A 17,195-nucleotide genomic window follows, 5' to 3' on the forward strand; every position below is an offset into this window, starting at 1 on the left:
AGTGAATGAACAAGCTATTCTGTAATATCATCATTGGGTACTTGCTGAGGATGGCCCAATGTGGAGGTGGTGACATCATGACCAGTGAACCTGCAAACTCCATTGAATAGTTGTTTGAATGGACACTCGGTGCCTGTTAGAATGTTGCATGGTATTGTTTCAGTCATTTACACCCCACAGATAGCAAAAACTCTCAATTAAAGTCTGAAGGGGGCCTGATTTGCATGACAACTCATCATCTGTAAGAATATGTATTTTGTGAGTGTTAAGAGTACAAAGGGATTAAAAACACTAGGTTGAGCAGGCAGGAGGGTTGCACCTTGCAGGGACTTGTAAGAAGAAGCGGGTTAGTTCACTCACCCTGCTCAAACCATAAGTGACAACATTTTATGTATCTCCACTCCGACTTAACTTAAGGCTTTAGGGTGTCATCAAAATATATGCTTGTGTCCATTAAATATTTTTAATTTATTTCAAGATGTGCGTATTTTAAATTTGTTAATAAATAAATTTTAGTCTGTTTTAAATCAATGTTTCGTTTCCATTTTTTGCTTGATTGAAAGTTCCTTGATTTACGGCATTCATCACAAAATATTCAATCGAGAACATTTATTTGGTTGGCTGACCCCGAAAAGGTTGGGCTTCAGGGGATGACACAATAAGAACAACAACAAATTAGATTTGTATAGCGCCTTTCACACCGGGAAGATGTCTCAAAGCGCTGGAAGAGGGGGGGGCGCTTAACCTGTCGTGTGACTGAGAAGATCGGAAAGGAATCTGAGGTCAGCGTGGGGTGGGTGGCTGGATTGGACAGGGCGCTGGGTGCGCGCATGTGTTTGTGTGACGGATGCCGCACGGTGCGGTCTGCCCTTCCCGTGGACAGCGAAGGGTGGGTTAACTCTGCCCGTGTACTCTCACGCACCAGGGGGCGGGGCTGGTGGATGGGGTGGGGCTGGTGGGGCGGGGCTGGTGGTGTGGAGGGGGCGGGGCTGGTGGAGGGGGCGGGGCTGGTGGAGGGGGCGGGGCTGGTGGTGTGGAGGGGCGGGGCTGGTGGGGGGGGCTGGTGGTGTGGAGGGGGCGGGGTGGAGGGGGCGGGGCTGATGGATGGGGTGGGGCTGGTGGCGTGGAGGGGGCGGGGCTGGTGGATGGGGGCGGGGCTGGTGGATGGAGGGGGCGTGGCTGCGGTGGGTGACACGGTTTGATTGACAGGGCAGGGCGGGCACAGGCCAATCATGTGATCCTCCCTGGTGGGGGGGGAGGGGAGGGAGGGAGTGAGTGACGCAGGAGGAAGGAGACGCCATTAGACAGAAAGCTGCTTGTTTACTGCTCGGCCTGTTCTTGCTCTCTCTCTCTCCTTTGCCTCCTTCTCCCTCTCTCTCTCTCTCTCCCCTCTCTAGTCCATGTGACTCGGCTTCTCGGCAGCGGTCAGCTCAGGAAGTGGGGGGAATAAGGATGGCGACTGGCGGCGCAGGAGGCGGTAAAACCTACCCCTTTAAAGTAGTCCTACTGGGGGAAGGCTGTGTGGGGAAGACATCCCTGGTGCTGAGATATTGTGAGAACAAATTCAACGACAAGCACATCACCACCCTCCAGGTCTGTAGCCTTCACCCCATTACCCCCCACCCCCATTTTTCTCTCTCCCCTTCCCCCCCCCCCTCACCCCTCTTTCTCTCTCCCCTTCCTCACCCCCTTTCTCTCTCCCCTTCCTCCCCCCCCTCACCCCCTCTTTTTCTCTCTCCCCTCCCTCCCCCTCCTCACCCCCTCTTTTTCTCTCTCCCCTTCCTCCCCCCTCACCCCCTCTTTTTTCTCTCCCCCCTCACCCCCTCTTTTTTCTCTCCTCCCCCCCCCCCACTACTGATTTTTTGTTGAGGAGGGGACAAGATGATTTCATTGCCTCCTCCGTGGATGCTTCCAGTGAGGGAAGGGAAGGGAAAGGAAAGGAAGGGCCTGCTGCTGAATGCCGACCTGACAAAATGGGCTTGAGCTTCCTGTTGCAACACACAGACACACACACACACAACACACAGACACCACACACACACACACAGACAGACAACACACAGATACACACACCACACACAGACAGACACACGCTTAAATATTGACTGGCAACGGTCAAAAGTCATTTGCGGTTGCGATCGTTTCATGGGAACCACTCCACAGTGTGTGCTGTGCATATGTATATGTATGTGTGTGTATTTAAATTGTGTTATTGCAAAGCATCTGGTGGTGAAAGCTAAGCTGTAGTGATTTGGAGAGCACTCTGCTCACTCCCCTCACACTCAAGTCACTGCTGCAGTTTGGTCGTTTCCTGAACATGATCCGTCATTTACAGGATCTGTCTACAATTGTCTGCTACAGTATCATTTGTTTTCATTTTTTTTGTGGGGGTGGGGGGGAAGGTGGGGGCAGACTGTAAATTATTTGACGACAGAATAGCGGTAGGGTTTTAGGTGTTTAGTTCATTGCTTGGGCTTTATTTAAACAAGCAGGCCAAGGATTTGTGAGTCTTTTCCCATTCCTAACAAAATATACCAAATAATAAATCCTTAATTTTTTTTTGATGTATTGTGATTGAAATGGCAGTTTGTGTCTAAAGTTTTCGAAAGGTTTTCTTTAATATATTTTATAATTTTCAAATGAATTCTGCAAATGCAATATATTGTGGGCAGTGGGGGGATTCTGATTTTGTCCCCGCACACTCATTTCTCTGAAATTAATTTCATCAATTTGGTGACTCTTATGCTTGACTTGTGCTTTCTTACATCATCTTCTGTTACGAAATCTGCTATTTGATGTGGTTAGCTTATTATTATTAGCTATGGTTGGTTCAGTTTTCCCGTGTCTAACCCACTTTTGTTCCCATAAAAGGTTGCAACTTGCAAGTGACGTTAAATTTCTTATATGATAAGTTATATTTAAGATCAGAAATGGGGAGGGAATTGCATTGCAATGTAGGTAGATCCTAACCAGCTGTTTGTAACATTGCAATAAAGGTCATTGCATTGAGCAACTATATTGCACTGACTGTAACATTTGTATTCACTACGCATTTTAGCTTTGATTCTAGCAGTGACTGCTTCAGAACTAATGAAATCTGATTGATGATCAATGATCAGACAGATATGCTGTAGTTGGGGATATGTGCAATGATTGTTCGGTATTATTTTGTTTTAAGAATTGATTTATAAAACTAAATTGTTTTGGGGATATGCGCAGAACCTTTTTTGTTGGTTACTCATCAATAGGTTTAATATAAAAATAAAACTTCTTGGTTTCTTGCCTGCCGTTGCCTTTTTCAGTGACACTATATTTCAACCAATTTCCCAGCTGTGGAGCCAACAGAAAAAAAACAGTTTACTGTTTTTGAAATGTCAGCATTCTTATGTGGCGAAAGATCTAGACAAACACAATAAATGTGTATACTACTGAACTATGCCTCCACTGGATAGCTTGATGACTGATGGATTGTTAAAACATTTGTTATGTTGAATGGTACTGCCACTCTGCAATTTAATTAGTTCTAAAACTTTTTTTTAAAGTTAAAGTAGCTAAAATATTGTTTCCCAAGCAGTAATTATTCAGCAGCTCAACTGCTCTCTAGAATTGCTCTACCTTTGTTGGCAGTCTGTTAGAATATTTTACAATGGTGAATTGTATTCTTATTCTTCATAATGGGTTATGAATCGTCAACTTTACTTCTGACTGATTGGGAGTCGTGTTTAAGCGCGTAAGAAAATTAATATCAATGGAAAATATTTATGTTTTGTTTAAAAAAAAGAAAAAACAGTTCAACAATTAATGATGAGTTACAAAGCTTTTTTTATTAGCTTTGTAAGTTGATCTAACCATCCAAAAATGTACTCTTAATTAAATTAATATCAAACACTATATATTTTCTGGATAATATCTCAAACTGTTGATCCACAATAAACTTCTTTTCCTGTACGAATTTGTGAGGAATTTTCCTTTTCATTATGGACCACGCTTTAGTATTTCTATTGTCAGAATGTTGTTTTGGAAATGCAACAAGTTGATTTGCATAAATTGACAAAAGTAAAGGGTTTATTTTTTCTGTCATTTTGCTGGCCAGTGTACTCTGAACAAAACCTTTATTTCCATTCGGTTCATAACTAAAGATCACATTTCCTGAAACAATAATTGTGTACAACTTTATTCAATCACTGTGCTAATAGCTATTAGTCCCACTGTGTTCCAAGTGAACCTGATACCATCTTGATTCCTTCTGCAGTTCTAATAATAATAAGCACCATTGCATGCGATATAGTGCCTTGTTTATAGGCTTTATTGTGAAGTGCAGTGATTGTCTTTTGTAGGAGAACATAGCAGCCAATTTGTGCATAGCAACATACTACAATGGCCATGAAAGTAATTTTGTCTGGGGGATTATTGGTCAGTACACTGGGAGAAAGTCCCTTATGTTTTAGTATAGTGCCATGGCATCTTTAACATCCACCTGGACAGGCAGATGGGACCTCAGTTTAACATCTTGTTTGACAAATAGCTCTTTGATGCAATGCAGCACACTCCCAGTGCTGCATTGGAGTGTCAGCCTATACTATATGAGTGTAAAGTCCCAACCTGGGGATTGAGCCCAGAGTCTTTTGACTCGAAGGCCAGGAATCTACCAACTGAGCTAGGCTGACAACAGTCTTTGTTTTGATAATTAGAATCATATTCTTGTGTTTTCACAACTTATTTATCTATTTCAGGCCTCGTTCTTAACCAAGAAACTAAACATTGGAGGTAAAAGAGTAAATATTGCAATTTGGGTAAGTACATCTACAGTCGTTCATATTCAGGAGTTTCTTTGTATCAGAATATAAAACCGTTCTTTCACTTCTTCCTTGAGTATCCTCTGTCCTATTGAATTAATAATTGCAATAAGGAAATTCTGTTACTGAAGCTGTGACTTCAGTTACAAACATTAGCAATTGTTTACTTTTGCTATATTTCCGTTGTCATTGTGAATAAAAATAAACTTAATGATGTAGAAATCCAAGAATGTTTGTATTTACAATAATAAGATCTTTGTAAATTTTACTGATTTGAATATTAAAATAAATGTTCTTTGTTTATTTTATGCACCAGGACACAGCGGGTCAGGAGAGATTCCATGCTTTGGGCCCGATTTATTACAGAGATTCCAATGGAGCCATATTAGTGTATGATATCACAGATGAAGACTCGTTCCAGAAGGTGAGGTTTTCGCACATGAAGTCTTTGTAGAGAGAGAAAGAGTGGAACATTTAAAACTGCATACCTCCAATAATGTACTTTACATATTGAAATCACCAAACCAACCTTTTTATTTTCTGTCTTTAAAGAAATATTATTAAATTCATAAAACTTATGTTTTGGCTTGTGCAAATCAAAATATACTTACGGTTTTATTGAGTCTGAACTCACAAAATAAGAACATATGTTTGCCCTACCCCCAGCACTTAGTTTTTACAGCACTGCTTATCCATGAGGATGTAAATAGCTCTTGCCCATTAATTTTTCAGGGGTTAACAATTGCTTCTATGATATACAGGGCAGCTGGGTGGCCTTAAGCTGCATTCTAATGCTTAATTATATTCATCTTCACGAGATACTAAAATGTGTCACTTATGCTAAATGTGAATAACCTGATGTTTTATTTTTAGGTGAAAAATTGGGTGAAAGAATTACGGAAAATGTTAGGAAATGACATTTCGTTATGTATAGTAGGTAAGTACCGATTTCTCAGTGATGCTTTCTTTCCCAGATAACAAAACATTTAAGGTCGCTCAATTGTTTGGTGACACAACCTGCTTTTGGCTCTCAATTTCTTTAAAATCTTTTCAACCTTGTCTGTTTCGAGGCTGTCCACTGTATTCTTGGGTGAACTGTGCTTTTAGCCCACTGTCTCCTACTCCTTAGCTGTTTCCCCCAGCTCTGGCTTACAATCAGTTGTGCGAAGCATTTTTGAGATGTCTTCCGTCTTAAAATGTACTCTATAAATATAATTTTTTCACGTTGGGTCAACAAACCTATTAGTATGCTGTATAAATCTTCATGTAATTGACAGTTAAACTGATGCTGCGCTGACATTTTACATGGCTCACAAAGGGTTTTGTATTGTTAAAAGTTAGCATTAATCAACCTTGCATCACCTTGCCAATACTTGAGACTTATTATTTTACTTCTTTATATCCATTGTGGTATATTATATTAACACCCAGTTCTATATATTTTTGAGTTTTGACTGTGCTAAACTTGTCTTTCCCCAAAAAAGAAACCAGAATTGAAACTAGTGCACCATATTAGAGAATCAAAACTGTTTTCTGATGCACATTGAATAGATAGTAACAGGTTGGTTACTTCCTTATCAATGGGGAAAGCAGTTCTCAATGACCTGTTCACCATGCAATCAAAGTTGTGAATAAAGCATAGGTTCAAGCCATGAACGTTTTATGAAGTTGAAACCTCTTTTGTGTATTTTTACTTCTGCTATTCTGTGGGGTTATTTATCCTTCAGTTTGCCTGTTTCATACTGGTGGGAACTCTTGACTTTCTAAAATTCAAAACAAAAAAGGGGCTGTTATATATTCCAAATGGTCTGAATTCACTACTTAAATGTAGAGTTTAAATTACCTGGATAATTCTTAGTCGGGACCTGTTTATCACTAAGAATATCTTTATTACATTTCAGGTAAACCGATTTAGCAAAAGTACAGAAATGATTTTGAATTAGTGTGGCTAGTTATGAGATCTTCATATTAAATTGAGAAAATGCTTGAGAGAGTGGTCCCAAGAAAATTACGATCTTGATAGGTTTGCTGCAGTCACTACTTCCTCAGGTGACACCACATGAGAGGGATACATGGTCACAACAACCAGATTCAAGATGACAGTCTGATTACCCATTGGTGCAAGTGACACTTTGTGTTCAATATCCAGACAGTACAATAGCTGATTCACCAGACAATTCCAAATTAGTGCAAGATTTATCATAACCATTTGTTAATCTGTGCATCAATAAACAACCCAAAACTCCTAGTAGAAGTAGTAGAGATGCGTTAGGACGCAGAGATTGTCTTTCTGTGGATATGAATGTTTCTCTATACATTTCCCGATCCCCAGGGTGATAAATATGATTCTTGTAATGGCCTACTAGCCTTGCAAGGCACTGCTTTAAGCTTTGCTCTACTGATGTATCCTATGCCCCATATGAGTGACATACTTAATCAGTTATCGGATATGCATTCATTCAGATCACAAAGACTTGCAGCTAATGACCTGGTTATTGAGGGGGGATTGTTGGGGATAGAATTAAGACTCACAGTGGTGAATGTGCTTATGACGGCTCATAAGCCATCGCTAATGAAGCATATGTTGTAAAGTGAAAGAAATGTATTCAGGAGTGTTTACGTTAGTGCTGTTATGTGGCATAAATTCGATCTAGCAAATGGCAGACCAAAACCTGAATCTGAGCACATGCAGTATATTTCAATTCTGCTGGAAATCCACAGGACAATTGAGATCTGAAAAAGATCTGTACTTTTCATTGCAGTTGTTTTCAGTTTTCTATGACGCACTGTCCTGATTGGTTCCTCTGGTGAGGATCCTTGATTTGAGATGATTAGCACCTGAGCCCTGACAGACCTCTGTTGGCGCCATTGTGAAATCTTAATTTAACTTTAAATAAATTGATGTATCCTCCATTTGAGCTTCAAAGTTATTGTCTGAAGTATAGATATTGATGGTTCTGGTTTATAAACCCAAAGAATCAGTGAGACCTTGTAGGATCTTCCAATTAAAAATATTCCACACATTGTGGAATATTTTATTTCAGGGATATTTCAGGGATCACCTTGATTAATCTTAAGAATAATATAACAACCTTTGGATTTGATGTGGTGTCATATGTTGTCAACATCCCAGGGTAAGCAGGGGAACCAGACTACCATAGACTGTCAATTCAGCTCCAAGGAGACTCAGCTTACCTCCTTTTTTAAGTACCCACCCCACCCTGAGGTTGTTTTTTCATTGATGTGTGGCCAGCCTATCTGCAGACATTGTACAGTCCTGTCTGGAAATACCTTGTGCTGCATGATTAATATTAATTTAAATCTGGTTTACAATGATGCCTTTGGGTCCAGGATGATAAAGCCCCTCTATAATCTTTTTGTTCAACATCTCAGATGTTTTGACTAAAACCATCCTGGATGCCTGATTTGGTTGAAGGTCTGAATTTGAATTGTAATGGATCTACTCATCCCTTTGGCCTTTCAAGGCTAGACAAGTATTATGTCTAAAATATATTTTTGCACCCCTTTAAAAAATATTAATCCAATTAAAGCCGTTGTGGTAAATGATCAGAAAACTATTCTGGGGTATGATTGTCATGAGTTCCAAATTACCAGTGTGTGGAACTAATGCTTATGCGTGTTAGTTCTAAATCATGGGATTCAATTTTCAGCCTACAATATCAATTTTGTTTTTTGAACCTCTTCTAAATCCAGAGACAATTTTCAGGCTTCTCACAATACACCCAGGATATCCTTATTTTAATAATCTGATTCAGTTAGTTTGCGTTAAAAATCTGTGATGCAGACTACTGTAATGAAATTTGAAGCAAGTATATATTAGATATTGAGCACATTGCAACAATATTGTGTGCCATGGAATATTTCTTACTGATTTGTGCTATTGTGGTTTGCATATAGCCTTCAGATTCACAGCACAATGTATGTATATAGTTGTGTGAAGACACACCAGAAGTGCTGGTCATGGACTTCAGTTTTCTAGTTGTGTTCTTTAATTTTTAATTAAAAAATTGTGTTTGGCCATTTGATTTATGTTCATTCATAAAATATGTTTATGGTCTTAAACGCCTCCCTTGGATGTTGCCAATGGTAAGGACCAACGCGCCACCGATATTATTGCAGATTAGTCTAAATAGCAATCTGGCAATTGTACACTTGAATCATGAAAGTAAGTGAGCTGGTTAGATATGCCTCGGATCAGTAAGATGCACATTTCTGTTCATTCATGGTAAGCTCCTAATTTGCTTGTGCTGGTGTTGAAGAGAAGAACTTTCTGCCTTGTCCTGAAATTAGGAATAAGTGCATAGCAAATCACTGTACTATTTTTCCATTTATTTAGTGATAAGTGCACGAGGGAGAGGAGATATGTGAAACGTTGTATCAGTACTCTTGCCTTATCTTTCAGATACATGTTAATTTCTTTCCACTTTCAGCTTGTATTTTTTTTAAAAGGTATATGAATTACATGTGTTACATGATTTTTAAAAAATATTTAATTCAAGAGATAACAGGAATTTTTTTTACAACAGGTAATAAAGTTGACCTTGAAAAAGATAGGCATGTGTCAGTTGAAGAGGCAGAATTGTAAGTACATTCATCTTCCTTAATTTTGTGCTTACTGGATATTTCAGGCCCTTTTTCTAGATCTTTCAGTGAAAAACATTTTTAAATGACTTGTGTTTCTACAGATACTCAGAATCAGTTGGAGCAAAACACTTTCATACATCAGCCAAGCTGAACAAGGGAATTGAAGAACTATTTCTTGATCTCTGTAAAAGTGGGTAACATTCTGCTTCAGTTACAATGCATGGCATGATGCCGTGGATATTAAAAATGTAGTTCAATATTACAATACTCAATTGGAATAAAAAAAACTCACCCTGTATGTAATATTTAAAGAACTTTGCTAATAATATTGCAAATTCCTAGTATTTTTGGTATGGTTTTGAGTTGAAGTGGCTTTTGTGTTGCAGAAATGCTATTAGAGTTCTAAAGTGAGCTTCATGTCCAATGATATCCAAATGAAGATGTTTCTACTAAATACATACTTGAATGCTTGAAGTCTTTTTTAATGGAGTGTTTGTGTGGTGCATGCTGTGTTAAATGAAAAGCAATAAGTCTTACAAATGTATGAACTTGCAATGTGAACAGTGAAGCTGGGCAAGAGTTTAAAAGTGTATTTTATTCCATGTTTAGGAATGATAGAAACAGCTCAAGCAGATGAAAGGGCAAAAGGCAATGGAAACAGTCAATCAGGAGGCACAAGACGGGGTGTACAGATAGTCGATGATGAACCGCAACAGAGCAGTGGAGGTTGCTGCTCTTAACTGACCAAAACTGTTCAGCTTTGTTTATAGAAATGAAGACTACCATCTACCACATCACATATTCTTATACCAAGAGAATGTCGTTAACAGTGTTTTTAAAAAAAAAACATTTATAACCTTCAAAGGACTAAAAGTGCTAAACAAAGTGGGGTATGTGACAAGAAGACTGCTTTTCCTCCCCTTTACAGTTGTATGGACAGAAATGATCAATGGCCTTTTTCATGAACCTTACATAGAATTGTCTTTTAATTGAAAAGCTGTATAATTTGCATGTAGGATCTTAGTATGTAGGAGCTGCAGGTATATTGCCCTTATAAAAGTCAGATCTTTTATTATTTAATAACTTATGTACATGTGTTGAATAGTACACATTTGACTATTTTTGGAACATAACTACTAAATGTGCAAAGTCAGTCAGATTATTATGGTTTGAGCAGATTTTTGCACAAGGTTCTCCCTATTATGATTTTTATCTTGCTCTATTCCTTAATAGTGAAAATATACCTTGCGAATTTCATATTAAATATTTTATCCACTTTACAAGTTGTGCACATGTTATACACTTTCCCCATGCTATTGTCTGAATAAGGATTGAAAGCATTTAAGTAATGCTGCTGTCAAAGTACCCTCTTCTCTCCTAAGCCAAATTTGAAATCAACTTTTTTTGAAGGTAAAGTTAGGCTTCCGCAGGTCTCTTTGCAGCTCCACTGGTTATGTCTAAAGCATAGTTAGAAAACTTGTTTGTGTATACAGTATCTGTGGAAGATGACATTTAAACTGGAGATGTTTGTTTGAAAAAAGGCAAACGCAGGATTTTCTATTTGTTGAACTTAAATCAATGTAATAAAAGCATCAAGGAGTCATCTGTGTCATTAACACTATTGGGGTGTATTCCCTGTAAATGGGTTTCCTAATATAGTTCATTAAAGCAACTGATTTTTCTTGAACTACTCTGAATAACGGGATTCTTGGATGTAAAATACTTGCTTAGTGCTGTACAGAGATTGGTCTGGATCCCTCTGAAGTACCTTTGAACTGACGACTTTGCATTTATCAAAGGGTGAGTTTAAATGACATGCTGACCAGGAGAGGCAGCTTACATCTGTGCATGCAACAAAAAGGTTTTGACTGTCTGCACTATCCACATATGAACTATCTACTTTGCCATCACAGTGAAAATGTACAGCTGGGGAAATCTTTTAGAACCTGACAGATGGAATGAGTAGTTTATACGACACTTATTTTTGAGGGGAGGGGGAATCCATTTGGGAGATGAAGAATGACAGATTACCTGTGGAATTGAAATCAGAGCCAGCACTACTGGCACTGAAAGCCAATGATGCCGTCAACTGGAATTAAAATTAATTGTGGCATAGCAAGGATATACAGTATATGTGTACAATTTAAATGAGAGAAATGTCACCTGCGAAAAGAGTGTGCAGCATGCAGCACAAATTGTAGAAGGAATTCAAATGACAATGGGGATGAATTGTAGCCAGGATTTCAAGCCTGGAGTGGAGTCGATAGATTGGAATCAGAAAGAGAATTCTGTAATGTTTCTGAGAATCCTTATAAATAGGTTAGCAGGTGGGAGAGGCAGAAACTGGACAATGTGACTAGAGAAAACATTAGTAGATACTGCACTATATTGATGTGTTTTATTTTAAAAAAGGACTGCTGAGAAATTACTACACATTAAGATAAAATGCATTAAATAAACATTATCAATTTTTGGAATTCTTTCATAATTCACATTATTTTACAGTTAAATAAAAACATTGTCTGCACGAGTTGCAATGGTCAAGGACTTTGCTTGAGCGTCACACTGTGTATCAGGAATCTTAGGTTAAAGTTTCTGGTACTAAATGGCCTTTGCAGTGAACATATGTTTTTACCACATGCAGAGTCTTGTTTGGGCACTCTTAATAATAATCCTTGCATTTGATATAGCACTTTTTATCTTCTAGACATCTCAAAGCGCTTCACAGAATAAACTGTAAAGTGAGTTGACTGTATATTTGTGAGTGAAATGCGGCAGCCAATTGCGCACAGCAGTGTCCCACAAACAGTCGTGGATTGAAAATGACCGATTTATTATTGATTTGGAGGGATTATTATTAGGCGTGTGGAGTAAGGAAACTTGCCCAAGGTTTTGCCCTGTCTGGAATTGAAACCAGGTGTCTCGCTTGCAAGGCGAGTGCTCTAACCACTGAGCTATAGGACTCTTCTGTGGACGTTGCAGCATATTCTATGTAAAGGCAGGTCAATTGTATCGGCCTGACCTACCCATGTCATCATATTTTTCCCTGCTTTTTGATCTCTTTTCTTAAAATTCTTTGGTTGAGATTTATACACTGTTCGCTTTCAAGGAATTTTTTCATTCCATATTCATGATTGGATCTTGAAAAGAGAAGGGCGAGGGGTGACCTAAGAGAGGTCTTTAGAATTATGAAAGGTGGGGTAAACATAGAGAAGATGTTTCCACTTGTGGAGGAGACTAAAACTGGGGGCCATGAATATAAAATAATCACCAATAAATCAAACGGGGAAGTCAGAAGAAACTTCTTTACCCGGAGAGTGGTGGGAATGTGGAACTTGCTACCACAGGTAGTTGAGGCGAACCGCATACGTGCATTTAAAGAGGAGTTAGATAAGTACATGAGGGAGTAAGGAATAGAAGATTATGCTGATAGGCTTAGTTGAGGAAGGGCAGGAGGAGGCTCATGTGGAGCATAAATGCTGGCATAGATCAGTTGGGCCAAATGGCCTGTTTCTGTGCTGTATATGTAATTCTATGTAAACTCTGCAAGTTAACTTTCATACATTATCAGGGCTTTCAGTTCCTTAAATGAAGGTTCCTTACGTTAAAGCTCTGGCAGCATCAACCTCCATGGTTGCACACTACAACTCACCAAGCCAGTCAGGAACCTAGGTGTCTTGTTCGACCCTCAACTGTCTTTTCTTCCCTACATCCAAGCTATGACCCACTCTGCCTTGCAAAAGGAATTAAGGGATTTGGGGATAAGGCAGGGTCAGGTTATTAGCTGGAGTTAGATTAGAAGATCAGACATGATTGAATGGCGGGGCAGGCTCGAAGGGCCGAATGGTCTACTCCTGCTCCTACATGTTATGCTATGCCTTCCCTCACCTCCGTAACATCACCCGACTCCGCCACTACCTCACCCCTCAGGCCTCTGAAACTCTTGTTCATGCCTTCATCACCTCCAGGATCGACTCCTCCCTCCACAGGCTGCAGATAATCCAGAACTCTGCAGCCCGTGTCCTCTCCCGCACCAAACTCCGTGACCCCATCTCCTCCACTCTCGCCTGACTCCATTGGCTTCCTATCTTTCAGAGGATCCAGTTCAAGATCCTGGTCCTCACCTACAAAGCCCTCCATGGCCTCACCCCACCCTACCTCTGCGACCTCCTAACCCCCTACCAACCCGCCCACTCCTTCCGCTCAGCTGGCTCTGGCCTACTCCACGTCCCCCGACCCACCCGCCCCACCATTGGCGGAAGAGCCTTCAGCCACTCTGCCCCCAACCTTTGGAATTCCATCCCCCAATCACTTTACCTCGCCTTCTCCTTAGCCTCCTTCACCTCAAAACCCTCCTCTTCGACCATGCCATCGGTCACCCCCTTCCCCTCCCCTCTCCCTCTTGACCCCAGCTCGGGTCTGAAATGCTGTCCACTGTCCAGCCCTTGGGACTTTCTCCCGACGCAAAAGGCGCTATACAAATGTAATCTTGTTGTTCTGTATGATTCTTTCTTGGTATTTTGCCCACAAGATACACAATTATTGCACTTTACAGTGTATCCTGTGAAATGTTTAGGGAAGTCTTCCCCATGTGAAAGGGCTATACCAAATGTAAGGATTTTTATTATTAATCTTGCCAAAGTTCATTCTCGTTTTCTCTAATAAAACAATGTGACAACTTTCACTTTAGTATGAGAGTAATGGTAACAGCGAATCTCGGAGTCCACTCAAGCTCTGCAGAGCTAAGGCACCTGCTTTACTGTTCATTTCTAAAGCTCCAAGATGACTTGACACATTGATCTAGGTTTTAAAATTCTGGTCCTCTTAACATCAATGACAATTACTTAGTTTGGAAACATCTGACTTTCTACAGAAGAAATTATAATTCAGCTACAATATCTGAGCCTGCAAAAAAACATATCTACTAAATACCTCTTCTCTGAGGTATGAATACACAATTTGAAATAGATAAACTATCAGACCAGAACATCAAGCATTGATTTGTCCAGCTAGTGTAAAATAACCTAATTCCATTCCTCTCAGTTCCCGATTCTGTCAGTGCCCTTAGCATAACAGGAATTTGCTGAAGTGCTTTTCTTAACCCTTCAAACACCTCAAAAGTATAATAGACTTCCAGAAAAATATTAATACTGCTTACCAATTAGCAGCACAGAAAACATTTTTAGGACATTTGATTTATAACTTATTTATTGCATTACAAAAAAAATCAATCTTTTATTTAATTATGGGCAGTTTAAAAGCACATCATAAAATTAAGCGAAGAATTCTCCAATTAGAGTTCTTTGGGCACTGGGTATGATGCACTAACTTAACAAAAGCTTGTTGTATTTTACCATCACATGTGCTTTATCACATGACTTATTTTCCCTTCTCACCCATGCTCTTGTGATGTTGTCCAGTAAATCATGCAAGTCTGTGTCTTTCCTTTAAAAATGTGAATCTGTACATGTCTGCTTACAAGAAAGTTTTTCTTATAAGGATAAGTTTACTTTAGAAAGTTCAATTGTAACATTATTTTTAAATGGACTGCCAAGTTATAGACTATTTGTATTAATACTTGTTTCAACTAACCAAAGCTGAACGTTTGCAAATATTTGGTTTGCCTTGCACAATTCTAACGGGTAATTTACAATCTTAAAGCTTGCGTAACCTTTTAAAATATATTTTTTGGGCCAGACGGGTGACTGACCCACTTGGAAAAACCCTATCACATGCTTAAAAGTATCCAAACCAAACTGAGAACACCAATGCATCCCACCTTCACATGGAAATTCCAGAGCTAGATTGTTGGAATGGAATGCACACTCTCCCAGGAGGGACGCATCCTGCTTCCCTAATTCCGGATAGTATTAGGCACAGGTTGAACGAATGTTAATGATAATCTTTACATTTGATATAGCATCTTATCATGCCTTTGAGATGTCTCAAAGTGATTCACAGGATTTTAAAGTGAAGCGTAGTGACTGTATTTTGTAAGCAAATGCAGCAGCCAATTTGCACACAGCAATGTCTCACAAGCAGCCATGAAGTGAATGGCCTATTTTATCTATGGGATTATTGGCCAAGACACCAGGAGACAGGATCTTGGTTTAATATCTCATCCCAAGGAAGGCACCTCCAGTAAAAGAGTGCATCTTCAACATTGTATTGGACTGTCAGCCTGATATATGCTTATCGTCCCTTCAGTGGCCTTCAAACACTCTGGAACGCTACCCAGCATGAGGGGTGCTATATAAATGCAAGTTGTTGTTCCGATGTGGGACTGAACCCTTGGCTTCTGACTCAGAGTTGAGCCTATGTTATGTCAGTCACATGCTTATTGATGGATCTTGCTTATCTGCTGAAATAATTTACAATGTGAATATTTTGAAAGGTTTTTGACGATTACAAATATAGGCTGTGGTCAGAAACACAATGAATGTATCTCTTTCAGAACTTGAGGTCAGTGTCAGAATCATTTCAGGTTATAATAAGAATAATCCTTCCATTTGATATAGCGCTATTCACGTCTTCTAGTCGTCTCAAAGCCATTCACAGAATATACTGTGCAGTGAATTGACTGTATATTTATGGGCAAAACGTGGCAGCCAACTGCACACAGCAGTGTCCCAGAAACAGTCGTGGATTGAGTGACCAAATTATTATTATTATTTTTTTCTTGAGGACTTATTATCAGGCATGTGGTGTAAGGAAAATTGCCCAAGGTTTTGCCCTAATGGGAATTGAACCCAGGTCACTAGCTTGCGAGGCGAGCGATCTAATCACTGAGCTACAGGACTCCACATCAAGGTACCTTGAGCCAGCGATCGAGGGATGTCCCTCGATGCATCCTGCAGACCTTTCTTAAAGGGCGCGTCCGCTTGCCGGAGTGGTGAAGAAAGGAACCTTGTACTTGAACAATGGCAGTGCCGGCCAGCATAGGACGATCCCAAATTTGAAAATAAGATATACTAAGGCTGTTCAGACTCTTAGTCCTAAATCTCCTTTGTAATCCTGAACTGGTATGCTCACTTGACCTGCTGTATCTGTAAATTATTCAAGTCAAAAATGCCATAAGTGCAAAATAGAACTGGTTTTCAAGTAACCACAGGCAGTTGTTGCCTGAAACCCAACCCAAAAAAGTTTCTAAATTCTAAATTTGTGCTTTTTTTCTGGTTGTCTGACATTCTCTGATCTCTGGTATTTGGTTTCAGTGTTTCCCTGATCTCTGGATTTTGCTTTACAAAATAAACAAGGTGGAGTGGAATAATATGAAACAGGCTTTTACACTTGTTGTAATGTACAATTGTATTCTTGTGTTGTATTTCTTCCATTACCCCAATCCCCAAGAAAAATAACCTTCCCTCCATCTCCCCTTTCCCTCCACCTCGTCCGTATCAGAATGTTCCCTGGAATGAATACAGTTTATATAGACTGGGGCTTTTTTCTTTGGAGCTCAGAAGGCTGAGAGGGGTTGATAATAGAGGATCGTAACATGATAGGCGATTTAGAATGGGTGGACAGGGAAAAATATTTCCTGTGGCTGGGGGTGTCGACCTAGTTTTTAACTCATAACTAGGAAATCCAGAAAAGATTCGGGAGGTAACTTTTCACTTTAGAGTGATGGGAGTGTGAAATCCTCTGCCAGTTGCTGGAACTGTGACCTTGTACCCATTCAAAAAGAGACTGTTCACATGATCGAGTAAGAATAAGGGATATGGGGAAAAAGGCCAGGTTAAGCACTCCGAGACGCTATCGCTACACAGATGTAAGTTAATAATAAAATAATAATCC

The 17,195-nt window shown here is 39.7% G+C and overlaps 1 protein-coding gene across 1 annotated transcript; it reads left to right on the forward strand.

Annotated features, from left to right (window-relative positions):
- Positions 1 to 1,248: 1,248 nt before the first annotated feature.
- rab21 (RAB21, member RAS oncogene family) lies at positions 1,249 to 11,088 on the forward strand. Its single transcript, XM_042335655.1, has 7 exons — positions 1,249 to 1,593; positions 4,734 to 4,793; positions 5,113 to 5,220; positions 5,670 to 5,733; positions 9,344 to 9,398; positions 9,503 to 9,591; positions 10,011 to 11,088. Exons 1-7 carry the CDS (start codon positions 1,453 to 1,455, stop codon positions 10,139 to 10,141), a joined length of 648 nt encoding a protein of 215 aa, XP_042191589.1. The 5' UTR covers positions 1,249 to 1,452; the 3' UTR covers positions 10,142 to 11,088.
- Positions 11,089 to 17,195: the final 6,107 nt, after the last annotated feature.

This window comes from Callorhinchus milii, unplaced genomic scaffold (genome assembly GCF_018977255.1).
Source record: "Callorhinchus milii isolate IMCB2004 unplaced genomic scaffold, IMCB_Cmil_1.0 Scaffold5, whole genome shotgun sequence".
Lineage (NCBI taxonomy): Eukaryota > Metazoa > Chordata > Chondrichthyes > Chimaeriformes > Callorhinchidae > Callorhinchus > Callorhinchus milii.

Bases quoted from the DNA above. Each gene is read 5' to 3' on its own strand.
- rab21 (XM_042335655.1), top strand. From the start codon at position 1,453: ATGGCGACTGGCGGCGCAGGAGGCGGTAAAACCTACCCCTTTAAAGTA. The intron at 1,594-4,733 runs GTCTGTAGCCTT...TATCTATTTCAG, and splicing joins AGCACATCACCACCCTCCAG to GCCTCGTTCTTAACCAAGAA. The intron at 5,221-5,669 runs GTGAGGTTTTCG...TTTTATTTTTAG, and splicing joins ATGAAGACTCGTTCCAGAAG to GTGAAAAATTGGGTGAAAGA.